The sequence below is a fragment of the Ziziphus jujuba genome, chromosome 12 (assembly GCF_031755915.1).
Source record: "Ziziphus jujuba cultivar Dongzao chromosome 12, ASM3175591v1".
In the NCBI taxonomy this organism is placed as follows: domain Eukaryota; kingdom Viridiplantae; phylum Streptophyta; class Magnoliopsida; order Rosales; family Rhamnaceae; genus Ziziphus; species Ziziphus jujuba.
The window spans coordinates 12,858,350-12,883,587 of NC_083390.1; the positions used below are offsets into that span (position 1 = coordinate 12,858,350).

The 25,238-nt window shown below is 32.9% G+C and overlaps 4 protein-coding genes and 2 pseudogenes across 22 annotated transcripts; 1 reads left to right on the forward strand and 5 right to left on the reverse strand.

The window, feature by feature from the left end:
• Positions 1 to 193: 193 nt before the first annotated feature.
• Positions 194 to 3,063, reverse strand: LOC107429015 (uncharacterized). 15 transcript variants are annotated; one of them, XM_048462357.2, is made up of 7 exons: positions 2,787 to 3,059; positions 2,563 to 2,655; positions 2,264 to 2,449; positions 2,032 to 2,120; positions 1,209 to 1,361; positions 857 to 1,016; positions 194 to 448 (listed from the first exon to the last, which is right to left on the reverse strand). In XM_048462357.2, the coding sequence occupies exons 3-6, from the start codon at positions 2,391 to 2,393 to the stop codon at positions 861 to 863; spliced, it is 528 nt and encodes a 175-aa protein (XP_048318314.2). In that variant the 5' UTR covers positions 2,394 to 2,449; positions 2,563 to 2,655; positions 2,787 to 3,059; the 3' UTR covers positions 194 to 448; positions 857 to 860. The 15 variants fall into 15 exon arrangements, with proteins under 15 accessions (XP_048318314.2, XP_015895112.3, XP_024933844.3 ...); XM_016039626.4 differs by lacking the exon at positions 194 to 448 and adding an exon at positions 510 to 741 and having other exon boundaries at positions 2,787 to 3,058; XM_025078076.3 differs by lacking the exon at positions 194 to 448 and having other exon boundaries at positions 768 to 1,016; positions 2,596 to 2,655; positions 2,919 to 3,063.
• Positions 3,064 to 4,570: 1,507 nt separating this feature from the next.
• LOC107429014 (E3 ubiquitin-protein ligase MPSR1) lies at positions 4,571 to 5,661 on the forward strand. Its single transcript, XM_016039625.3, has one exon. The coding sequence runs from the start codon at positions 4,850 to 4,852 to the stop codon at positions 5,513 to 5,515; it is 666 nt and encodes a 221-aa protein (XP_015895111.1). The 5' UTR covers positions 4,571 to 4,849; the 3' UTR covers positions 5,516 to 5,661.
• Positions 5,466 to 6,738, reverse strand: LOC125418460 ((R)-mandelonitrile lyase-like; annotated as a pseudogene).
• On the reverse strand, positions 5,466 to 7,528 carry LOC125418765 ((R)-mandelonitrile lyase-like; annotated as a pseudogene).
• Positions 7,529 to 12,529: 5,001 nt separating this feature from the next.
• LOC107429020 (protein HOTHEAD) lies at positions 12,530 to 14,959 on the reverse strand. Of its 2 annotated transcripts, XM_016039642.4 has the most exons (3): positions 14,443 to 14,959; positions 13,723 to 14,367; positions 12,530 to 13,580 (listed from the first exon to the last, which is right to left on the reverse strand). In XM_016039642.4, the coding sequence occupies exons 1-3, from the start codon at positions 14,537 to 14,539 to the stop codon at positions 12,736 to 12,738; spliced, it is 1,587 nt and encodes a 528-aa protein (XP_015895128.2). In that variant the 5' UTR covers positions 14,540 to 14,959; the 3' UTR covers positions 12,530 to 12,735. The 2 variants fall into 2 exon arrangements, with proteins under 2 accessions (XP_015895128.2, XP_015895127.2); XM_016039641.4 differs by having other exon boundaries at positions 13,723 to 14,959.
• Positions 14,960 to 15,099: 140 nt separating this feature from the next.
• On the reverse strand, positions 15,100 to 17,279 carry LOC107429021 (myb family transcription factor PHL8). Of its 4 annotated transcripts, none has more exons than XM_025078396.3 (6): positions 16,689 to 17,279; positions 16,511 to 16,587; positions 16,360 to 16,417; positions 16,179 to 16,245; positions 16,015 to 16,081; positions 15,100 to 15,930 (listed from the first exon to the last, which is right to left on the reverse strand). In XM_025078396.3, exons 1-6 carry the CDS (start codon positions 16,804 to 16,806, stop codon positions 15,301 to 15,303), a joined length of 1,017 nt encoding a protein of 338 aa, XP_024934164.3. In that variant the 5' UTR covers positions 16,807 to 17,279; the 3' UTR covers positions 15,100 to 15,300. The 4 variants fall into 4 exon arrangements, with proteins under 4 accessions (XP_024934164.3, XP_015895132.3, XP_015895131.3 ...); XM_016039646.4 differs by having other exon boundaries at positions 16,015 to 16,084; XM_016039645.4 differs by having other exon boundaries at positions 16,179 to 16,254; positions 16,689 to 17,272.
• Between the last annotated feature and the right edge of the window lie 7,959 nt (positions 17,280 to 25,238).

The window sequence follows — 25,238 nt, forward strand, 5'->3', positions numbered from 1 at the left end:
AAGTATTATTTTGATTTCCGCCCTTTAAATAGGGTTCTGAAAAAATTTTGAAATTCTAACGGCAACTAACTGCCGCCTCCGGACCGTCACAATTCGCGCACTTTCAAATGTGGAAGTGGGAAGTCATTTTAAGAAATACATATGTTTTTTTTTTTTTTTTTTTTTTTTTTTTTTTTTTTTTTTAAAGAAAATTAAAAAAAAAAAAAAAAAAAAAACAAGTAGAAAGGTCGTCAATTTTTCTGAAAAGTTGTGTTGATTCAATTTTTCCCTTTTTTAATGAAAAGTTTGCCACCTCTTTGTTTATTTATTCGCCTTTTATAAAAGAGGTGTAAAGAATCAAGTGATAAACCATTCATAGCATATTCTTTAATGTTAAAAGGACAGGATAGCCAATTTGCGAGTCCCCCATTGAAGATCTGTTATGATCATGCTCCCACCATTTGCAAATCTGTTCAAGCATAATATATAATAAGATGGACAACATTTTGACATCGTCCATTTAGGACATCCTTTTAGCAAAGCCGCTGTTTCGACCGTCCATGATTACAATTGATTTCAAATTCCACCAGATTAATATGTGTTTAAACAAAAGCTCATTTTGGTGCTAGGCAGTAATCATTCACCAGAAATGAAAGTGGACGTCACTTTTGACACTACTTATTTTTTAGCATCTACACGTTTTCTTTCCTTCCCTTTTGGTTGGGATGGAGACAGATTTTAATCTGGCACCTGACCTCGATGCTGATGGGCGGGGTAAAAGGAAAATGTTTAATTAAAAGGAACATGCATAAGAAATTTTAAATATGAAGGAAAAGTATTGTCAACAAGATCAAAATTCATAGAAGTAGAGACATACAAGTTTATCTTGACAAAAATCCATGACTAGAAAATGCAATCTCAAAGGCTCGCAATTTTTTCCTACAAGGTGAACCGTTGCGGTCATAGGATGATATTTCATTTATGTTGAGAACATTGCAAGCCTTAATTAGCTCCTCACCAACACGTTTTGCTGCTTCCTATAAAACCAAACCGATCTATGTCACAAAACTTAGTAATCACAGTATGGTAATTATCGTTGGAGGGCAAATAACTAGGAGCAGATGAGATTTTCTCACAGGGGACAGATCTCTCCTCTGAAAGGTAACATTGGATTCTTGGTTTTGTTTATTTCCAACAAAAGAGTAATAACCTAAAGAAGGAATACTTACAATAGTGCTACAAGGGGGATTCTGACGAATAGACTTCTGCAGAGTGCTTCCATAAAAAAGACACTTCTTGTTCTGGTCATCTACCAGCATAGCATACAACTGTTTGTCTGAACAGAACACTGAGAGCCTTGGTCTTTTTGGTGTGCCATTATACTGAATTAGAAAAGAGCTACAATTAATCCTTGTTGAGAATTCTTTGTTGGGTAAGGTATAAACTAAAAGGACTTTCACACATAAGTTCTTCACTATCAATCTCCTATAAACAGAACACTGTCTCCAGCAAAGCATGCATCAATCAACTTCATGCAAACCTAATAAGAGAAACAAGGAGATGGTAATCATAAAAGATAAAACCTTTTTTTACCAAGCATATCAAGGTACAAATGTTACAGCTTACCCTAGTGTACTTGAAATGTCAAGTTCATTAGCGAAAAATGTCAAATACAACTTCCAAAAGAAAACAGATTAACTTTACCCTGATACTCTTTGTAATTAAAGCTACCAGAGGAAAGTTAGAATAACAAGCTCTACCCTCTATACTTTCTCCACATTAAAACTCTACAGCTTAACCATGACATAGAAACATTAAATTACAGAAACGCATTAAATAGTTCTTTATCACAACCATTGAAAAATTTGAAATAATATATATATATATATATATTTATATTAAATGAGCAAAAGAAAAGTTAATGACTAAGACGTACTTAATTTAAATGAAGTGAACAATAAGCATATGAGAACTTTAAAAAAAGCATAACTTAAGAAACACACACAGTCATCACATAGCAAACTTATCTTCAAAAATGGAGGAAAGAGATACCTTTTTTTGCATTCTTCTGTTACGTATTTTTGCACTTTCCGTCCTTGTATTTGCCCTTGCTCTAATGACTAATGGCCTCACAGATAAATCTGTAGCAAGTTAAGTGATTCAGAGTCAACCTATAATGTTAAGTAGCATGAAGTCCATTTATTCACCTTCACAATGCCCAGATAATTGAGAACAATGAGCAATATCCATATAACTTAAGGATGAAAAATTAAGCTGGATTTACTTATATTCCACTTTGGTTGGATGTTGAAGGGTGTGGAGAAGATCCCAAAGAGAGAAGAATTCTTAAATTGCAGTGCCGGAACAGTAAAAAGAGCCATTCTGTGAGCTTCTTGAAATAGTGAATTGCTCATAAAGGACTATAATACCACGATAACCTGAAGCTGATTATTATAACTTCTATAAATGCCTGCTGCAGACAGAAAAGCAAAAAGAAACACAAGAAATAAGGAAAGCAGAACGAAAGGACGATATTTTTTTGGGGAATTTCATCGAACAGTTCAGGTGCAGTTTTTACTTAACTGAAACAACGGGCAACGTAGTTATGTTGGGCACCTTTAACAGAGCCTAGTGGCTTAATTTAGGTATGGAACTTTCTTGCGCCAAATTTATTTACTACCAAAAAAAAAAAAATTGATAAGCACGAAAGAAAAGAAAAAGAATCATGTGTAATAATTCTAAGATAGACTAAAATCAAAGTGAAAAAAAGAAAAAAAGAAAAAAAAAAAAAGAGTTGAATGCTTAACCTTTCACTGACAGTATGTTTGAGTGTGAGACAATGATACTGACTTCACTCACAACAACAATAATGAAGATGGTCTCACACTTTGAAAGTTGAGATTACATTTCAATGTGTTCTGGACTTTTTGTTTTCTTACCTTTTCTTCCTTAAAAATAGAAAAATGGCAATTTGAGTTGGTTAATTGGTGGATCAAAGAGAGGGAAAAAAAAAAAAAATGTGCAAGTTGAACAATCAGAACCTCAACTTGCCATAACCTTTATATTATCAAGAAAAACTTGCCACAACCTTTAAAAGATACCAACTTTTTATATGAAGTGGCCAAAACGAAAGGACCAATGTATAGCAAGCATATGTCACAAACTCACATGGACACCGTGCACACGTTTTTCCAAAAAGTCAACGTAATTTTATGTATTTTTTGGTATAAGTTTAAAATAAGCCGTCTTTTACTTTGACCCTGAAAATATTAATAACAGTTGCACGAGATATCTTTTTGGTTTGAGCTAGAATGTACTAGAATACTCCTGACACCTGCCACGTCGATCGCAGAATTCTTTGATTTTTTTTTTTTTTTGGGGCCCTTTTTAATTATTCATTGTCTTCTTGTGCATGAACGTAACTAGTCTCTTTAAAGCATATTTCTCTTCAGATAAATAAAATAAACCTACCAAATTTAATTGAATCTTCCATTAGCTTCATTCAGCCATATGGCAAAAAATAATGCCACATTGTCTGCCTTTTTGTGTGATCTAAATTCTTCGATCACGTTCTAGCGATGTCTTGCCGTATCCCTTTTAAACATTTTTTTTTTTTTGGCTGAAGTATCCCTTTTAAACATTGTTTGATAATGCTTTTACTTCTGAATAAGTTTTCCACTTGTCAAACTCAAAACAAAAAAAAAACAAAAAAAAAAAGAATTAGTTTTTGTTTTAATTTTTTTTTAATAGAAAATGCATTGGTAATGGTTTTCTTTTCTTTCTTTTTTTTTTTTAAAAAAAAATGGGGCTTCAAAATTTATATATATGTTAAAATAATTTGGAAGTAATCATTATTATTTATCAAAAAAATAATATTACCCTTTATTTTTTAATAACTGTTTTATTTTTATTTTTATTTTAAAATTTTCAAAAGGACATTTTTATATTAATTTCATTATACAAATTCATCAAAATACTTTCAATTTAATCATAAAATTTCACTTATATATTTTTCTTTTTTTTTTCATATAAATTCTTTTAATTTAATTTAATTGCCTACTAATATTCTTACATATCTTAACTCTTCATGGTACCATTTTTTCCCATTATATTTCATTTTTGTAGAACAAATTTTTTTTTGGGTTATAAATTAAGAACATAAAAATTCAAACTTATGATCATTGTTCCAAAAAACAGTCCTACATATAATATAATATAATTATTGATTTTATTAATTTATCTAAAGAAATTACATAATTAAACCAATATAATAATAAAATACAAAATTATAATACGACATAAAGGAGTTATATAACTATATGCATAGTGCCTTATACATGACAATGAACATGGATTTTTACTAATCAAAATTCACATAATCAATTTTCAAAAGAAAATTCACAAAAAAAAAAAAAAAAAAATCAATTAATTGGGGTCCATGCGGGAGCATTGCCGATGTGGACACAGGCAATATTGGAACAGCAGCACATCATAAACATAAATATAATACGTAATATAATAATATGAATATAAAATAATATTAATTATATTTATATTCCACTCCCCTAGATATCTTTATGTTTTTCGGTGAATGCTCCCCTAGATATCTTTCCTATTATGAAAAAGACGGTGTGTGTGAAGATATACATGGCCATTGTCTTATAAGCACAAATTCCAGATCCTTCCACAAGCTTCTTATTTCCTGTGGGTGAACGCTTTTTTCCTCCTCTTAAATCCACCCACAAAACCCATCATCTACCCCATCCCAATTCTGATTCTTTCTGTTTTTTTTTTTTTTTAAAAATTTTTTGTTTCTGATTGATTACCAAAATCTCTCTCTTTTTCTCTCGTTGCCTTTGTTCTTGACTCCATGGCATCTGAAGCCGACGCTTCTGAGCTTTCTACCATGTTTGAGAGACTGGTGAGGAACAGAGACCTGTCTTTGTTTTTACCCTTTATTTTCGGGTTCGCAAACAGTCTACCCAGAGCAAACCCACAAGATCCGGATGAAGAAAACGAGAACAGAGCAACTTCAAGAGACAGAGTCATCCTTATCAACCCTTTTACTCAAGGTATGGTGGTGATCGATGGGTTTTCGAGCTTGGATTCTGTGCTTCGTGATTTGGGTGGCAAAGATGGTCAGCCTCCTGCGTCAAAGGCGTCCATAGAAGCCATGCCTGGGGTGGAGACAGAGGAAGAAGGTTTGGAGTGTGTGATCTGCTTGGAGGAGTTCGAGGTTGGTGGGGTTGCTAAAGAAATGCCTTGCAAGCATAAATTTCATGGGGATTGTATAGAGAAGTGGCTGGGAATTCATGGGTCTTGCCCTGTTTGCAGGCATAACATGCCTGTCGATGAGGAAGAGATGGGTAAGAAGAGGGAAGAAGAAGGCAGAGAGAGGAGGAGAGGGGAGGTTTGGGTTAGCTTTTCATTCAATAGTGGTAGGAGAAGTGAGGATTCAAATCAGGTTTCTTCAGCTGATTCTGATGTAAATGATTCAACCTCAAGCCCAGATGCTGATCATGAAGTACAGGGTTAGAGAAATTCTTTAGATTTTTTATTTCGGCTTTTTTTTTTTTTTTGGGGGGGTTTTTTCCGGGGGTTTAAAAGAATTATGAACTTGTACAGGGGCCATGCTTGACAGTGTTTGTTTATGGCAGTAATAAATAAACATATATTTTTGTATGTTGGGTTTGTTTTTTATTTATTTTATTTTTAATTTTAATATAAAAATAGAAAAGAGTGATTTGATTTGGCTGTCAATAATTCTTGTGGTAATCTAACAGAAAATAAAGCATGACACCGAAGAAATGGTAGAACAGGATTTTCATAGTCGAAACCTATCAAGATGTTGCAGAACCCAATTTTATGCTTCAATTTTAGCCCGAGAACTGAAACTGTTTGTCTGAAGCTCCTAACATTTTGTTTTCTCTATTAATAATCCTAAATCCTTGGAATCTTCCACGCATTAAGGCAGTTGCCATTGGATTTGTGCCTGGTGGTTCGGGAGAAGTTGAACCACCCGCCCCTCTCTGCCCATGAATATCATATACCCTATAATCGTCATCAACCACCGATCCCACAAGGCAACTACTATTATAATGATAAAAGAGTTCTCATATTTTCCGTGCAAAAATTTCCTCATTTCTTCTTAACCAGACAGCAAATGATTCTTTCGTTCTGCCCAACGAACAGGATAATTGACTCCAATTGCAACTCTCTCAAGCAATTGGACAAGCTTCACAAGTTTTTTTAAGATCTTTTTCCTTTGCTAGATGGTAGAATTTCTCTAATGGGTTTTGCCAGGAGGCTTTGTCGTTTAATTTTAGCCTTCCCTTTGATGCTGGTGAAGTGCAAGTTTGCCAGCAATTAGTATTCTTGTCGCTTTGAAGTTTATGGGTAAAATCCCTGCTTCTATTATGATTTTTGAAGTCATCGGTTGTAACCACAACTTGTGGTGTATCTTTCTTTTATTTTATTTTTCGGTAATAAACTTGGGGTATATCTGGTTGTCTATTTTTCAGCTTAAGAGTCTATCAAAAGGCCAACAAGGGGCTAGTCTTTCATTCCATGGCCATGTCACTGCAAATTGAGCACCGGTGGAATGTTAAAATTTTCAGGTGTCTTTTAAGGACCAATTCCACTTAACAACAAAAGTTGAGGGCCGCCTAGTGCCCCAGCTGCTGATATAACATCACTCATCGATCTTGAATTTTGACGCCGGTTGAGGTAAGCTTCATAAAATTTCTGATAAGTTGCCATTGCTTTTGATGAACCTTATGGCACGAGCTATTTTCTCAGTTCTGTTGATTGCAGCATTAAGTGGACCATATAAGCTTCAAGAACTAACGGCAGATTTCATGCTTATCAATTACCATTATTATGGATGATCACTCTCTTCGCTGTTGCATTTAAAAGAACAGTATTATTGTTTGAATTCCCTGCCAATAGAAGGATCTGCTGAGGTGCATCTCTTTCCACATTCATCAAAAATACTCCCACCCAACTTGCTTCCCTGAATATGCATTCAGACAAAATCTATTATATGGTAAAATTCCTGCTTCAAGAATGCTAAATTCTGCTACCGTCTGCTATGTTGTCAACTCAGGTTTGAAGACTATTCTTGATTCAACCAATTTGTAGGAATCTTTTACCAGTTCACCATCCCACCAAACTTTTTTGACAAAATCTTGACTAGATCTACTGTAAAACCTATCACTTATAGCAGATGATCCTCCCAGAACTATTCCTCGGATGTTTGGAATGGCATCCTTGGAAATGAAGCTTATGCAAGTGATGTATATTCCTCGGTTTGGAGCAGTGGGAGGGCGAAGTAAATTTTTCTCCAATATGAAGGGGTTTTCAAATGATGACCATCTCTTTGGACCAAGATCACTGAGAGTCTCTCAGATAGAGTTGCAGCTAGGGGACGCCCGGCTGTTCCTCCTCCAACTACAATGCAATCAAAAGACTTGCCGGAGACTTCTTTGACATCTGGTGAAGTCATATGGGGATGTGTTTTTCCTAAGATGTGTAATAAAACTGAAAAATGTTAAACTACAATAGCAGCTTAACTACAACAGTGAAAAACACACGGATAGATTTAAAAGTAGGAAAATAACTGCAGTGAGAAGCCTGCGACCATGGACTATCCATAGAAGCTCCGTCGTCTGAAGTGTTCAGATAACTGGCTAAGAAGAGGAACGAGGCATATAATTTATCGGATTCTGTGGGCTTGATATGCGATGATAACTATAGGTAGATTACAAGCATCGGGAACATGAAAACACATAATGAATGAGATAGATAGATGAATGATACATAATGACCATAGATAGTGACTAATCAGTACCCAATTAAATATATTTCGTTTATGTGTGAGCGATGACTTCAAAATAAAATATTTCGCAATAATAAAATAAAATATATTATCTCTAATTAATTCTTTATAAATTCTTTTCCTCAAAATTTGAAAAATCCAAAAATCATCCGCACCATCCCAAAATAAAAGATAAAAAATTTACGGTCGTTATGAAAATATTTACTAGCCACATCATGTTGGGCGAATGAACATCCAATATATATATATATATATATACACTTTAGTAATCTTTGACAAAGAGGAATCACACTTTTACTTCTCAAATTTAAAATATTTTAATTTATTTTTAAATTTTTATTTATTGTATTTTGATCTAATGTGATAATTTAACATATGATAGTTACAATTTGAGAATATTAAATTGCAAAATTTTTTTAGATAGAGAATCTTAATAATTAGCCATGATAAAACGAAAAATCCAATTGGCAGTTAAGCCAGGTACATTTGGATTTCTATGTAGTATTATTATTATTATATACCTGTGTTAAGTTATCACGATATTAATGAAACTTAAATTTCAATTTACATATTTTGGTTTTTTGATTAAATTTTGTTATTAACGAAAATTGAACTTTTATAGTTTTGATCATAAGTTTGTATTATTTGTCGTAGTTATTATGACTGCAAGCAGTTTGCTACCCTCTAAATTCCCTTTAAGGATAAGCTAGTTGTTTGAAAATATTATTCATGCCCTTTGCGCACAAGTAACTTCACTCTTTTTCAATTTTTCTTCTGTGACCGAGATGCACTTTTAAGGAATAACCTATATGCATGTCCATGCAGGCACACGGCCACATAGCATCGCTTCTTGTAGTTGGCTTTTTATATGGAGATTTGCTTTGTATATTGGATTTTAGTATTGTAAGGATCAAACAACGACTTTTATAAGTTATGGAAAATGATAATTTGATGAAAGTGTTTTAAGGTTTAAGGTTTACTTAGTTTTGCTGGTATAATCGATTCATGGTGTTAAGCTAGCTCACTCCATTGTAGATAGGATCTTTGTGAAGATCAGATCAATTAACTAAGAAATAGACTATAATGATATACTAATTGTTTAATTGCAATTGCTAAGTAATTGTAATTTATCATTTGAAGATTAACTTTTTGTTTGGAGACTCAAAAAAAAAAAAAAAAAAGAAGAAGAAATTTTTATGAATTTATTATGATTAGTTGTTTGCTAACTTATTAATGGGATGTACTAGGATAATATAAAAAGGTTTATCATATTTAGGTCAATGAATGACGTTTCCTTAAATTTTGATAATGAATGGATTTTACTTCAAATGAGAAAATAGTTAATTTTTAAAAAATATACATTTCTTGATATAAAAACTATGTAAAATATGCATTTCTTGACATAAAAATATGCATTTCTTGACATAAAAATTAAGTAAAATATGCATCAAATGTAAGTTTATTTAATCTTATGAAATTGTTATTCTATTACTTATTTTATTTTTATTTACAAAACGTACTTTTAGAATTTAAATTTAATAGATTAGATCGTTTATTGATGACGGATATTAATGTAATATAAAATTAAATAAAAATAAAAAATATATATATATATAAAATTTTAAAGTTTTTTTAAAAAAATTTGATGTTATTTAAACATTATGGAAAAATTTAATTAATTTCTATTAGAATGTTTATTTTTTTAATTAAATATTTAGTATTAAAAAATAAAAAAATATTTTAAATTAATATTACTTTTCATTTATATCTTTAAATAACAGATGATAACAACATGCTAAATAGCCCTCTAAATCATTTCAATACGAACTTATATGGATTTTAACTTTGAAAGTTCCATTATTTTATTGATTTAATGGTTTTTGAATAATTAAATTAATAATAAAAATGGAGACATGTCTTATCATGCTTAGGCAGTAAGGCTTGAAGCTTAATACGTCAGCCTTGTCATGCTTTTGGAACCTTGATTTTTATTGTAAAATTTTAAAACCTTTTTAGAGAGCAACTAATCTACTTAACAGATTTTTAGGAAGATAGCAATTATTTAGCACCAATAATCTCTAGAAAGTTTATTTAATTAGAAATTATGACAATTCATTAGGGGAAATCAAAGAAATGGTATTCTTCCGAATGGGCAAATTCCCATGGCATAATGAGGGCGAAGATAAAGAGAAAGAGGTCCATTTTCAAAGTGGCATAGTGGAGGAGTAGACCAAAGCCAAGAGCGTTTGGCGTTGGAAAAAACAACTTAAAAATTGGCGAGTTTTGCGAGGATGTAATCTGCCTCGAACTCAATATGGGCATAAAAGCCTATCCATGATCTCGACCGTGACTCATACTCTCTTATTGAATCCCACACTCAACCTAGGGATGTCAACGGGGCGGGGCGGGGTCGATTTTTAAAATTCCGTCCCCGTCCCCGCGGGGAATTTTACATCCCATCCCTGCGATTTTCCCCGTTTCTTTAGGTGCGGGGCGGGATCGGGGATTTTGCGGGCCGGGGACGGGGTGGGACGGTTTTCCCGTTTTGTTTTTTAATTGATATTTTTTAAAAAAATTTATATAAAAAAATTATTTTATGATTAAAATATAAAGAAAATGACTACAATGCAATAAAAATATAATAAAATACATCAAGGAACAAATTTACAATTATAATAAAATACATATTTAGAAAAATAAATATAAAAAAAATAAGAAAATGATTTTACATAAATAAAATTTTATAAAAAAAATAATAAATAAATATATATATATATATATATCGGGGTGGGTTCGGGGCGGGGTTATTATTCCCTGTCCCCGGCCCGTCCCCGATTCGGTTTTTAGATATTTGCCCCGAGCCCGTCCCGCATCCCCGAATTTTCGGGGAAAAACCGCCCCATTAGGGGCGGTGCACCGCGGTTTCGGGGATGGGCGGGGCAAATTGACATCCCTAACTCAACCCATTTGGGATGATGGTAACCAACCTAGCATGTAAAATTGCCAATTAGGGGTCAGGGCCAACCAGATCGACTTAATTGAACTAGTGTGATTTGATTCGATTTTTAATTTATGATCAGTTTTATTCAGTTTGGATAATTTTTAATCAAAACTTAACAAAATCGAACTGACTATACATATATATATATATATATATATATTAAATATTTTAACTATCATTAATTATATTTATATATTATTTTTAAATATTTTTAATATAACTAATTCTATTTTATTACAACTAATTATGTTTCTAATATATTTTTATGCTTTTAATTTATTTAGTTTAAGATATTAATGATAATAAATTTCAAATTATTATAAATAAAAATAATATATTTTATAAAAAGTTATTAAGAAATTTAAGAAATTATTAAAAAATCAAAATCATAAAGATAATATGAACCAAAGCCTAAATCAACGAAAGCGAATTGAACCAACGATGGTTGGTACAGTTTAATTTGATTTCTTTTAATTATTCAATTCAATTTGTAAAAAAATTGTAGAAAGTGGATCGAATTAGTTTTGCAAATATTAAAATATAAAATAAAATAAGACTGGACCGATGGATTTCCATACAAATTTCCAATATCCCATTATCAAATTGAGGATGAAATACACATTACCCTGAACTTTAAACATTATACAATTTACCAAAAATTGTCACATTACTCCATGAATTATTGCTTTTATAAAATTTTAGTGTAATTTTTTAATTTTTTTCTAATAAAGCAGGCCAAATTTATGCTATAAATATTAGTAAAAAAATGAAATAAGACAGAATTAAAACTATTTTCCAATAAAGTACTTAGTTGTATATGATTAATTAATATAAAAATGTATTATTAAACTAAAGTGTGATATAATCAAATAAAATTTGGTTAGTCAATATATCATTCACACAAACAACGAATAAAAGAAAAACAATTGTAAATGAAGAAAAAAAAAAAAAACAAAAAATAGTTCATGGGGAAATGTGTATTTAAATTTAAAACTTATTGATATATATATATATATATATATAATATGTATCCATAGGGCGTAGATAAATACCCAGGCGTTCCAATTTGTATCCGATCGACATCGAGGGATCTCTTAAATTTACCTAATATGGGCACTCGTTAAACTATTCTATGCCTCCGTTTTAAACATTGATTCTCGAAGGTAACCGATGACCCCATCGATAATGGTTATGAGTAAAATACTCTTCTTTCGTCATCAAAATTTCTGCCAATGCACCCCATTCTCCACTTTTTCCGGTGATGAACACAAATAAACCAAAAGAAAAAAGGAAAAAAAAAAAAAGTTGTAAAACCTAAAGAAATGCTTTGCAAGCATAAATTTCCACGGGAATTGCATAGAAAAATGGCTGGGAATTCATGGGTCTTGCCCTGTTTGCAGGCACAAGATGCCTGTTGATGAGGAAGAGTTGGGTAAGAAGAGGGACGAAGAAGGAAGAAAGAGAAGGAGAGGAGAGGTTTTGGGTTAGCTTTTCATTCAACAGTCGTAGGAGAACTGACGATTCAAATCAGGTTCTTTCAGCTGATTCTGATGTAAATAATTCAAGTCCAGAAGTTGTTCATGAAGCACATGAATTTTATAGATTTTTTTTTTCTCCCTTAATACAGCGTTTGTTTATTGCAGTAATAATTTTTGTTTGAATTTATTTTTTTTATTTTTTCAGCTTTTATTTAGGAGTGGAAAAGAATGATATGAGTTGCCTGTCAATAATTGTTAAGATGATCTAATTGAAAATAAACCATGACAGTGAAGAAATTGTGGAACAGGATTTACATAGTTGAAACCCATCGAGATGTTGCAGAGCCTAGTTTTATGCTTCAATTTGGTTCCAAGACTATAACATATTGTTCTAAGCTCACGAATTTATCATGGGTTTTGTTGGGTACCTGAAAGCATAATCATTTTTCTCTTTCCTTAAGAATCTTAACCCCTTGATATCTTCCAAGCATTAAGAGAGTTGCCATTGGATTTGTGCCAGGTGATTCTTCAAAAGTTGAACCGTCCACCACTCTAAGTCCTCGAACACCATATACTTTATAGTCGTCATCCACCACTGATCCCACAATACAACCACCATGAAAGTGGTAGAAAGTTCTCACGTTTTCTTTGCAAAATTTCCTCATCTCTTCTTCACCGGACAACACATGATTCTTTCTTTCTGCCCCAAGAAACAGGGCAATTGATTCTGACCTTGCAACTCTCTCGAGCAATTCGACCAGTTTCACACATTCTTCACAATCTTCTTCCTTTGCTAGATAGTTGAATTTCACCCATGGGTTTTGCCTGGGGTCTGTGTTGTTTAATTTAAGCCTCCCCTTTGATGCTGGAAGTGCAAGTTTTGCAGCAATTGGCATTCTTGTTGCATTGAAGCTTATGGGCAAAATCCCTGCTTCAATTATGATTTTGAAGTCATCTGTTATACCCACAACTTGTGGCGTATCTGGTTGTCGATTTTTTGGCTTGGAGTCCACCAAGAGGGCAATACCAGGCTCGTCCTTCATTCCATGGCCAACTTTCTTCAAATTGAGTACCAGAGGAATGTTAAAGTTTTTCAGGTGTCTATAAGAACCAATTCCACTTAACAACAGGATTTGGGGGCTGCCTAGTGCTCCTGCTGCCAATATAACATCGCCCCTCAAACTCGAATTTTCTTGTTGGTTGAGGTAAGCTTCATAAATTTCTAGTGAGCTGCCATCGCTTTTGATGAACCTTATACCTTGAGCTATTTTTTCAGTTCTGTTACCTGCAGCATTAAGAGTAGCATATAAGCTTCAAGAACTTGATAATATGAGATCTCAGTTAATAGTATTTATCAAGTGGTTTAAGAATTATGTACTTTAGCCCTATACTAAATAACTAATTGTAATTGCAGATTTCATGCTTACCAGTGTTATGGATGATCACACTCTTTACTGTTGCATTCAAAAGAACTGTGATATTGTTTAAATTCCCTGCCAATAAAAGATCTGCTGAGGTGTGTCTCTTTCCACATTCATCAAAAATACTCCCACCCAACTTTGTTCCCTTAATATGCTCCAGACTAAAACCATTATATGGTAAAATTCCTGCTTCAAGAAAGCTAAATTCTGCCACTGTCTGCCATGGTGTCAACTCAGGTTTGAAGACAATTCTTGATTCAACCCATTCGTAGGCATTTTTTACTAGTTCATTATTCCATCCAACCTTTTTGACAAAATCCTGACTAGCTCTACTGTAAAACCCACCATTCATAGCAGATGATCCTCCCAGAACTCTTCCTCTGAGATTCGAAATTCCATCCTTGGAGATGAAACTTTGTGCAAGTGATGTATGTTCATCAGTTTGGAGTAATGAGAAGCCATAGTACTTTTTCTCCAATATGAAGGGATTTTCAAATGATGAGCCACCTCTTTCTACTAAGAGCACTGAGAATCTCTCAGAGAGAGTTGCAGCTAGGGGACACCCAGCTGTTCCTCCTCCAACTACAATGTAATCAAAGGACTTGCCTGAGACTTCTTCGACATCTGAAGTCATATGGGGAAGTGGTTTTCCTAAAATGTTAAAGAAGAAGATCAAATAATTGCGATAAAACAGAAAAAATCTACTTAGAGACACTAGCAGCTTACCTTGAGGCAACGAGGAAGAAAATACAAACAGATTAAGAAGCAAGAAAATAACTGCAATGAGAAGCATGTAACCATGAACTATCTTTGGAAGCTCCATTGTATGGTGTTTTGAGATAACTGGGCTAAAAATAGGAACGAGGTATATAATTTATTGAAACTTGTAGGATGTATGATAATAATAATAATACTAGTGTGCTGGTGGAATCAATTGATTATGGTTCTTTTGCTTTTATTTAGTTAAGATGCGCATGGTGTAGCCAATGATTCATACTTCTTTGTTGGGCGTCCATAATTTTGTCGCTAAAATGATTTCCTTTCCCTTCGCTGTTTCTTTATTTTAATTTTTAGAGCTAATAATATATTACATCTAACATGCCTTTGCATGCTTCTCTATGAACTATTGAACTGACGAATGGAGAAAATTCACCAGAATTTCAGGAATGGTCTAGATATCATTATTATTTTTTCCACTGTCTATACAACTAGTGGACATGATTAAAACAAGTCAGGCGAAAAACTGGCTATAAAGTGGGATTTAGATAACATTTTTTTCGTTATGGGTGTGATCAGAAAAAGTGAATTTTATTCTTTTTTTAAGTTCCAAATTAATGAGTATTACTAGTATTTAGGTTGGTCTTAGCCTACATAGACAGGATGTATCCAAAGCAAAATATATTATACCTTCCTTTGATATGAATATTCTTCCAGAAGTCCTTGGTCCAGACATATACAATGTACAGGTTTACAAACAAAAGATTTTAACTCCAAAAATCAAGTTTGCAGGATGGACCATATAACTAGAACCCAGATGTTATCCAATCCAGGTTTCCAGAACTTCCTAGGTACACATTGAGTTTTCTATACCCCCTTGCAGTTCAAGTCTATTGCTTTTGGACCTGAATCAATGTCATTCTGATATTGACTATTCAGGTCAAGTGTTTCCAGGAATCCTGATTTTCTCATATGGTTAGTGTTTTTGTCTCTATGGTTTGGTGATCTCTTTGGAACTGGTTGCTCAACACAAATGCCATCAGAGATGGTACTTCCGCTTCTCTTCCTCCCGCTTGCCTGATTGCTTGGAACATTATTCCATGGCTTATATTCTGGATGAACCTCGATCAATTGTAGTTCGACGGAGGCCATGTTAGACTTGTGGGGTTCACCATTTTGATCCATTGGTTGATCCTCTTCTTTTCGCCCTGAACTTTCAGAAGATGTTAGGGAACTTTCCATGGAACATATTGTGCCTCTCATTTGCTTACTTTCCAAGTTTTTTAGGCTTGAACCTCTTCTATCTGTTAATTCAGAGTGTGAAGAACTAGGCAATCCAGAGTTAACCATTGATACTAATTGAGAGAGTTCGGCTTTTGCCAGTTCTACACCCATAGAAGAAGAATTATACCCAGCAAGAGTTTCCTGTGCCTTTTTCAGTACTGACTGTAAATATTTCCCTTGAGCTTCAATTCTTAGCTGCAGATGTCTCTGAACCTGAAAAATAGTGGCTTTGTTGTCATATAGAGGTACTTTAACCAGAGATTTAACAGCTTGTAATGGAATGTGTTTAGGTCGTACCTCAATCTGTTCATGAAGTTTCCTCTGTACTTCCATTTGTAACTGTAGAGCCTGAGCTATCTGCAAGCTACTGATCAAACACAACATTTAATTAGTAGGAGCTCTAATTTTACCGTTGCAATTCAAATTCATCTAAACATATGGGATTTATTTCTGACTCTTACTCGTTAATCTGGTTCTCTGTTCTCTCGTTGATTTCCGCATTGAAATGCACATCACCGTCCTGAATCTCTTTGAAATCTGCAAAAAGATAAAAATGAAAGATGAAAAATAAAACACATCATAAAAATCACAAAACAGAATTATCATTTATGATCTCGTATTGTTATAGGTTATAAAAACTACCTTCTTGCTTACGGTCAGAGCAGTTTTCGGACTGTTGGCTTTTCCCCAGCCTATATTTCTGCACAAACAAGCATAAAAAAGTTTTCAATCTTATTTTCAATTCTGCTAATGAAAATAATCAGATAGAGATCATGTTTAAAGAGAAAATTGCCTGTAAATGGCTCTTTAGGTGGTATAAAGTGAGTCCTGGAATACCCATCACTCTCATTAGGCTCTTTGGTGTGGCTTCTGTCGATATATGAAAAGCAGACATTAGATAACTTGGAATTAATTTAAAAAAAGAAAAAAATGAATAAAAATGAAAACATGATCAAGTGTATATACTTAACTATCTGCACCTCCAAGCTGACTTACTGCTTCGACAAATCTTTGATGAAGTTCTGGAGTCCATTTCAGTCTGGGTTTTGCATCAGTGGATAAGACCAAATTCATATTCTGATTTTGCATATTCTGGAAAATAATAAGTGAATTGTAGAAAAGAAACAGATGGAAAACAGAAGCATAAATATGGGTTTTAGACTCTTTTTAAGATTATATGGGTTTTGAATATGTGGCAGGCTCAGGCTGTAGTTTCTCTTTTATAAATTGGAGTTGTTGTTGGAGTGTCCTATGTTCTCACTCCATATCTGGAAACATTAAGTGGGGTTATGTTGGGATGAGAATATATGCCATGAGCTGTGCTTCCTCCTTTCTCATTTCATTACCAAACTTTTCTTTTTAATTTTTTTTTTTTTTTCCCTCTTTGACCTGAAAGGGTTTGGAGAGAATCTCTGATGCAGCAAAAACAGAGAAAGCAACACAGTTTAATTTGAGTCTTAAAAGGAGAGAAAAGAGGAAAAGTGTAAGGTTTGTTTTTATCTTGCTGTTTTCCCACCTCGCGCGCTCTCTCTCTCTCTCTTACCTTGATTCCCTACTGAATTAGGTTGCCCCACCATGATGAATAATGGGTGCAACTTTCTTAACAGTGTGAGAAGCTTTGAAGGAAAAAATAAAAAAAATAAATAAGTTGATGTGAATTGCCATAATGGATATTTCTTTTTGTGATTGAAAGGGAAAACCAAATGGGTCTTTCTTTCTTTTTGAAAAATTTCTTTTCTTTTCCTTTTATTTATTTGTTTATTTTTTTTATTTTTCCCTTCAATTTTCTTTTCCTGATGAGGATGTGGGTGTGATTGGCAGATTCTTTTTGTTCTTTGTAGGGGAGGAGGAATCAAAGAATCTAACCTTAGATTTTAGGACCCAGGCCATGACCCCTTCATTTTTTATTTTTTATTTTTATTTTTTTGGGTTTCCCATAAACAAAGTGCTCTAGAAAAAAAAAAATTTTTTTATTGAATTAAATAACCTCCCAATCGTATTAAAATGAAGATTGAAATACACATTCCTATGTAATCAGATCAGCCTATCCAAATATTTTTACTTTTCTAGAAATTGAAACTAAAAAAAGGGTCATGTATATGTAGGATGATCCAAATAAAGTGGAATCTTCAGGCCCTGAATTTTATATGCCAACTTTGCTTGTCATATGGCCAATTTTACTTGGCTTGACATGTATTACTGATGACACAAGATGTACCATCAATCAGTGAATCCTATCTCCACAGCCGTCTGATCAACTAAATATTTCATCTCAAATCTGATCTACACGCATGAAAAGGATATACATGAAATAACAGCCTTCTCCCAGAGGAAAAGAAAAGAAAGAGAATCTACGTTCTTGCACATTTTTGTGAATGGAAAATTCTCTGCTCTTTATTCCTCTGTTTTATTTAACAAAGACCACACTTACTGGTATAAAATTCAGTAAAATGACTGCATATAAGCAAAAGGCTAATATTGGACCAACATCCCTTGATAATAGTGATAATAAAGCAATACAGGAAACCAAAATAGGATCAGCATCTCATGGTGGTTTCAGATACAAAGTAACCCAATAACCATTGAGCCTTTCTCCTACACATACACACAAACACAGACACAAAATGAAATTACAAAAAGGTCCAATTTATTTATAGTTTTGTGCACCTTTTTTTTAATATTATTTTTATTATTTTTATTATTTATTATTTATTCTATTTAATTTTTGCAGTAGGAAAGCAATGAACAGCACTCAATCTGCATAAAAGTTTCATAAAGAAATATATTCCAAAGGGTGAGTGTTAGCTTTAATCCTGTAATCCATATCCAGGCTGAAACTGAAGGGAAAAAGAAATTTTCTCACAACGAAAAAAGAAAAGAAAAGAAAAGAAAAAAAGAAGGCCAACAATGGCCAACAGCAAATCGTAAAAGTCTATTATATCTGATCAATCTACGGATTTTCTTGGGTTTCGGTCAAGAGTTTTTGATCACTGGAATCAAAATCCAATGATTGATTTTCCAAAGCATTTGCCATACCAAGTGCCACACATTCAGTTTTTTGGTCTGGTGCACATAAAAATTGTCTTGAGATTCAAAGATAACAAGATTTACATACCAAATCAATATTTTAAACAGGCAATCAACAAGAAAAAGATCCATTAATCTTGATGAGGAAAAGTAGAATATAAAGCAATGGTGGCAATGAAGTTGTTAGAAGTATCAAAAGACACATTCTAGCCTATTGGTTGATCACCACAGTTCAATTTACTGTTTGTTGTATGCAAGACACAGAGCAAGGAAAAAGTTTGGCTTATCAGATATATATATATATATATATATATATATATATATATATGTATTTATATTTAGGTAAATCTGGCTTATCAGATTGTGATCATCATAATTCCCTCAGCTTTAGACTCTAACTGAAAGATTATGATCGTGGACCCCACAAATGGTGGGCCAGTTTTACAGCAAGAGGGGGCAGGTTCTTCCTGACTAAGCATCTGTTTCTTCTGTCTAGAACTAATAATATATTTAGTGGCAACCTCATTAGTTCACATTCAAAGAAAGGAATATAATTATTGACAAATTCTCAAGGTTTGTGGCCCGAATGTTTGAAAAACAAGAAAAGAAAGAAGAGTTATTGAAGTACCTTTCTCTTTAACCAGCTGCTGTACTTGAAGCTCCTTTTCTTGCTTTAATATATTCCATAACAGGTAAAGGAGATTCTGGGATGATGCCAAACGGCCCCTCGTATTTTTAGGTCAGTAGAAGAAGGTCCGGTGAATCAAAAGTCATATAACCAAAGGTGCCTCATCAATTATTATTCTTCAACGGGACCCATTAGTGGAGATCACAAATATAAAAGCATGGAAAGAAGATGAGAAGAATATGGCCTCAGGAATCAGGAAAAGAGAAACAAAAGGAACTTGTCATTGTCCAACAAAGAATTACCAAAATTTATTTTTACAATTTATGTCCAGCACAGTCACTGAAAATGACGCTAGCATTATGTCATTTGGTAATTTCTGCATTATCCGAGTCACTGCTTAAGGAGAACTTCATAAGAAAGAAACGAATAACCATGAAGCATTTTCATATGATGACACTACTTGTACATTTCTGGCATATCAATGTTAAAACTCTTTGTCAGTGCATGCTATGCAGAAAAATAAATAAAAATAAGAAAAAAACCACCGCCAAAACAGAAAGACATACAAGACAACACATCTGAATCACGGTAGCACAGTTTAAACTTCAGGATGTGGGTCTGACTATGCATATTGAGTTTATTTTCGATAATCCAGCATATCAATATTAAACACTGGCAGTAATTTGCAGAAAACAGAAAAAATCCAACCCCCAAAACAAGAAGACATACAGCTTTACCAAAGCTTAAGTTATCATATCATGTTAATTAAGTTATCATTTATCTCCAAAGCTTAAGCATATAGGAAGTGGATCCAACTATGCATATCAAACTTATTTTCAGCAAGGTTTATGTCCATATACCCAAGCATTTTTTAAGAGTTTGCTTATTATCTTCTTTATTTGTTTGATTTTCTTCTTCTTCTTCCTCTTACACATATTAAATGAAGTGTTTGCCTTCTTGTTTGCCATCGTGTTGAACATTCCTTTTTACTGGAACAGATTTGTTGAAGACGCCCTTGAATGGGGAAACAAAAATATGAAGAGATACTATTAAAAAGAGCAGGTTTAGTGCTAATGACAAGCAGACAGAATTCTTCAAGTACAATTAACATATTTGATCCATATCAATGAATTAATTAAAAAAAAAAAAAAGTGAGCTGATATCAATTATCTAAAGTTTCAAAGGAAACATTTGGCGAATCATCTCTTTTTTGGAGTATGGACAATCAAATTCCAGCCTTAACATAAATGGCCCACCATCCATGGAAATATGATAATCATCTAGCGTATTGAGCATACAAAAAGTGTGTCAAATTGGATAATCAAAATAAAATCCTTCCAAGAAAAAAACCTCATATATGCAGTAGCTTAAAAACCAGCATTTACCAACTTGTCATCTATCTGCTAATATAACTTTTTGGTAACGTTTCCATGGTACAATTCTTAGCTGAAAATGGAATTTTTTTCTGTTCATCTTAAATCTTAGCATGTATGAAGCTATATACGTAGAGACATATAAAACTAAATACATACATACATATATTATATACCTGAGTGTATATACAGGCACACAGAAATAGAGAGAGACACACACATAAAGGACTAATGCAGCGCGCACAAGTTACATCTGTGATAGAAACAATCACTTCTTCAGTAGTAAAGTTCATGTCACGTTAGCCTAATTAAATGATGTCCATTATCTCGAATCTGTACAAGGCGCAGCATCTTTGTCACGACCCCACAGCTTGACTGGGGGACAAAACAGAATAATGAATAAATATTCCCTCAAATAATTTAGGCTAGACTAAGTTACTTCTCATAAAAAGGGTACAGCCAATGGTTAGGATACTTCCTGTTGGTTGACAAGACTGGAAGTGTGAAACCAAGACATAGCATGGTTCAACTACATGGAGAGAGGAATCTGTGGGGAAATCATATGGCAATTTTCAGGTGAGCTAGACCAATAAATTCCAAAAATGCCCACAAATAGATATATATAACTTACTGTTTGATTTGAATTTTGATTTTATATACGCTAATTAAGAGATTGATTTTAAAAATAAAAAAAGTAAATGGAATTGGAAGTTGATAAAAAAAAAAATTCCCATAAGTTCACGACAAGAAGAACAGTAATATGGCTATTTTATCGTTGTTATGTCTCCTTTTGTTGTTATTATGTCTCAAACAAGTTATTAATCAATTGCTGGGTATGAAAGAATTAATAAATAAGAGACCCCAACAATTTTCTCATTAAAGATTGTTTAACTGAAGTTACAACGTTTGAGTAAGGTCTACTGTAATTGAGAATGAGTTTTCTTACAAATATATATATATATATATATATATATTTCAACCATCCGTATCTAGAAAATTCTGAATCCTAAGACTAAACTGCTCTTTTCGATTACAAGACAGAAGCAAGGATTATAATGAATTAGAAACTAAGAACTGTTTGCATTTTGAATAATTTCTACAAAGTAAAAGGAGGTAAGCGTGACAACCTTATAAAAAATTATCACACAAAACAGATTACGTGACCCACTGACTTATCAAAACCAAGGTCTCACAAGCCAAGTCGTCCATATTTCTTCACTCTTATTTCTATTGGTTCATCTTTGTTGGTCAGGAGGATATCTCCAGTACCATGGGAGTATCAAGCGCATAAATAGTGCCAATGGCACCTAATTGTTGTCAACTAGTGGGGTCCATAGGAAATCCATGCCTAGTGAATTCCGGAACCTACGAAAGAGGACAAAGGTGCACAAAGGAGCAATCTTAGTAAAGATACAGGCAATAGGTTTACTGAAACAGAGCTGTCACTAGCCCTCGTTATGTGCTAAGTCCAAGAGGACGCCTTGGATTATAGAACAGTCAGAATGTTGAGAACATATGTTTCATGGGAGGGACTTAAATGAACTTCTTGCCATTTTCAGGGTAGTAGGATAGTTTAAAATCACCTAAAAGAGGAATTTAAAATTCAAATATCAAGCAAATCAATAGCACTAGTTTAATATTAGAGGAAGAATTAAGAACTAGTAACGTATATACCACGTTGATTGGAAGCACAATACAAGGACACGATATGGCCAAGTTCATGGTTTTTCATGACTAGAATTAGACATGTATCTATAATTTTGGCACTAGGAGGGGATTGTATTTTATGCAATTTGTTATGTACCAGATATCATATGCTATTTCTTTAGGGTCTTTGGCTTCTTTAGCCCCAAAATTTCTGCAGCCTCCCAAAATCTAATTTTTGCTTGAAACAGAAGAAAAGATCTGCATAAAGAGCTCTGATTGTGCAATTTACTATTTCCAAATATTAGATTTGATATAAAATGGATTAAGAAATGCCATTTCCATCATCATACGTACATCGATCAAGTTGAACACTCGTGCAAATTTTCTTTCACAAGCTCGATTTCAGAATCTGTGGGAGGTTAGAAAAGCCAAGATGTCCATGACCAATGCTTCCAAAACAGCATCATCATCGTCATATTTTTGTTGTTGTTGTTGTTGTTGTTTTTTTTTTTTTTTTTTTTTTTTTTTTTTTTTTTTTTTTTTGGGGGGGGGGGGGGGGGGGGGAATTCATTTATATTATTATTCTTGTTGTTGGTTTTTTTTTGGGAAAATTTTAATTATACCTTTTAATTTTTCCCTAATAGCATTTCAATCATATGCTTTTGAAAAATTATTTTTAACATTTTATCTTTAGTTTAAAAATCTTATAACTCTATTTTAGCAAATATTATTTAATTATAAAATATTGATTTTTTAACATCTCATATATGAGATTGCTTTAATAGATTAGAAAAAGGTAAAGTTATGATGAAATTTCAAAACCATGGCAAAAAAATGTAGTGAGGGTCAACCACATGATATCTAAATGGAATTTTCCTTTTATTGTAAAGAATAAAATAACATAATCCATATTTGATTGTAGGAATTGAGAATGGAATGAAATTTAATCCATATTTGATTGTAAGAATTGAGAATGGAATGAAATTGAATGTTGAATAGAATGTATGGAAAGGAATTAAGTTGAATAACATTGGGAATAGAATTGCTTCGATTGTTTGTTTGATCATTGGAATCAATACAAAAAATATACAACAAAATCAATTTATTTTGACAAAAATAAATTTAACATCATATTTATTTATATAAATCTAAATTAATTAGAGTATTAGATTACTTTTTTTGACCACTTTCTCCAATTACCCCTACCAAATTCGGGTGATTTGGTTTGGTTGCACCTAACAAAGGAGAGGTTTTCGGAACAACGAAAGTCAAAATTTATGCCTCGAGGGGATGGACTTTTTTTCAAATCATGGAGAGAATCAATGAAAATGTCTACAAACTTGACTTACTAGGTGATGTGATTGCTACTTTTAATGTTGCTAACTTATCTCTATTTGCTACAGGTGATGATTTTGATTTGAGGACAAATCATTTTCAAGAGGAGGGGAATGATGAGAATCTGCCTGTATTCATGCAATCAAATACCCATTGGGATGCTGATCCTATGCAATTGAAGACGGGGCCAATTACTAGAGCACAAGCTAAGAGATTTAAGGACAATTTGGTTATTTTCATTCAAGGTATTATTAAATCTCAAGAAGGCATAATGATACCCGAAAATTCAAAGACCATATTGTGCATCCAAGTTATTAAGGCAGAAATGGACCCAGCAAGCCGTTTTGGTGCATCTATGGACTCTACACAATAAGGGGCTAGTTTGTTAGTTTAAGAACATGATTGAGATCACCAAGAGGCCATGGAATCATGTTAAGGTACAAGCAAGAACATCCAAATTCATCATTTACGCACAAGCCTTCAATATGGCCGAAATTCACCATTTTGGCATTAGGAGAGACCTTCCTTGCATTCCAAGTAAGCTTTGTTTAGCCCAATCATTGGCAACGTATGGAACCAATTCTAATTTTATTTGGCATCCTACATGGCATATTGGAGCTAATTTTGAGCATAAACTAGCTAGTGATTAGACAAAAACAACTTGTTTGGTCAACTAGTTTCCTAATTTGAAAATTGACTTTTTATTTTAGGAAATAGTTTTTTCTTTTGGTTTTTATTTAATTATTTGTTTGGCCAAATTAATTTATGAAGGTTGATAGTTTATTAAGGAATTAATTAATATAAATTAGTTTAGGAAACTTGAAAAAATTCGGCACTTTCCTAATCCTTTTCTATGTTAGCCCAATTTACCTTTAATCTTTAGTTGATTTAGGATTTTTGTTTTATAACTTTAGCCTATTTAAGGGCTTATTTTTCAATAGAACGTCAACTTAGATTATTATTCAAAAATTTTTTATGAGAAGAATTCTCTTTGTTCTATTTAAGTGCTTTTTTTCAATGGAATAGAGTTTTCGTGTTTTAGTTTGACTTATCAATAGAACATCCATCATCTATTGTGGCATCTTCATCATATATCAAGGTTTCTAATCACAAGTTGATTAGGGGTCAAGGTAACCATTAGAATATGAACTTAATTTCAATTTAGGGTATTATAATATGAATTTAGGAGCAACTCGACCTAGATTCATATCATCAGAAGTCTAGATTAAGAAGTATTTCATCCTTCACTAACTTTTCTATTCTGTGTCTAAAACTATGTTCTATATGCTTATGCCGCAATATCAAGAAATTATCATTAATTCTTGGGCAGTTGGAAGCAATAATAGAATTTACAGAAGAATTGAGACTATTACTAAATAAATTAAGTTGATATAAATTATTACATAAAGTTCCAAAACCAACAAGTTTACCATCCTTATACAGCTCAACTCTATTATTATCAAAGAAAAACCTGTAACCCTGACTCTCCAAAAGAGAAACAGATAACAAAT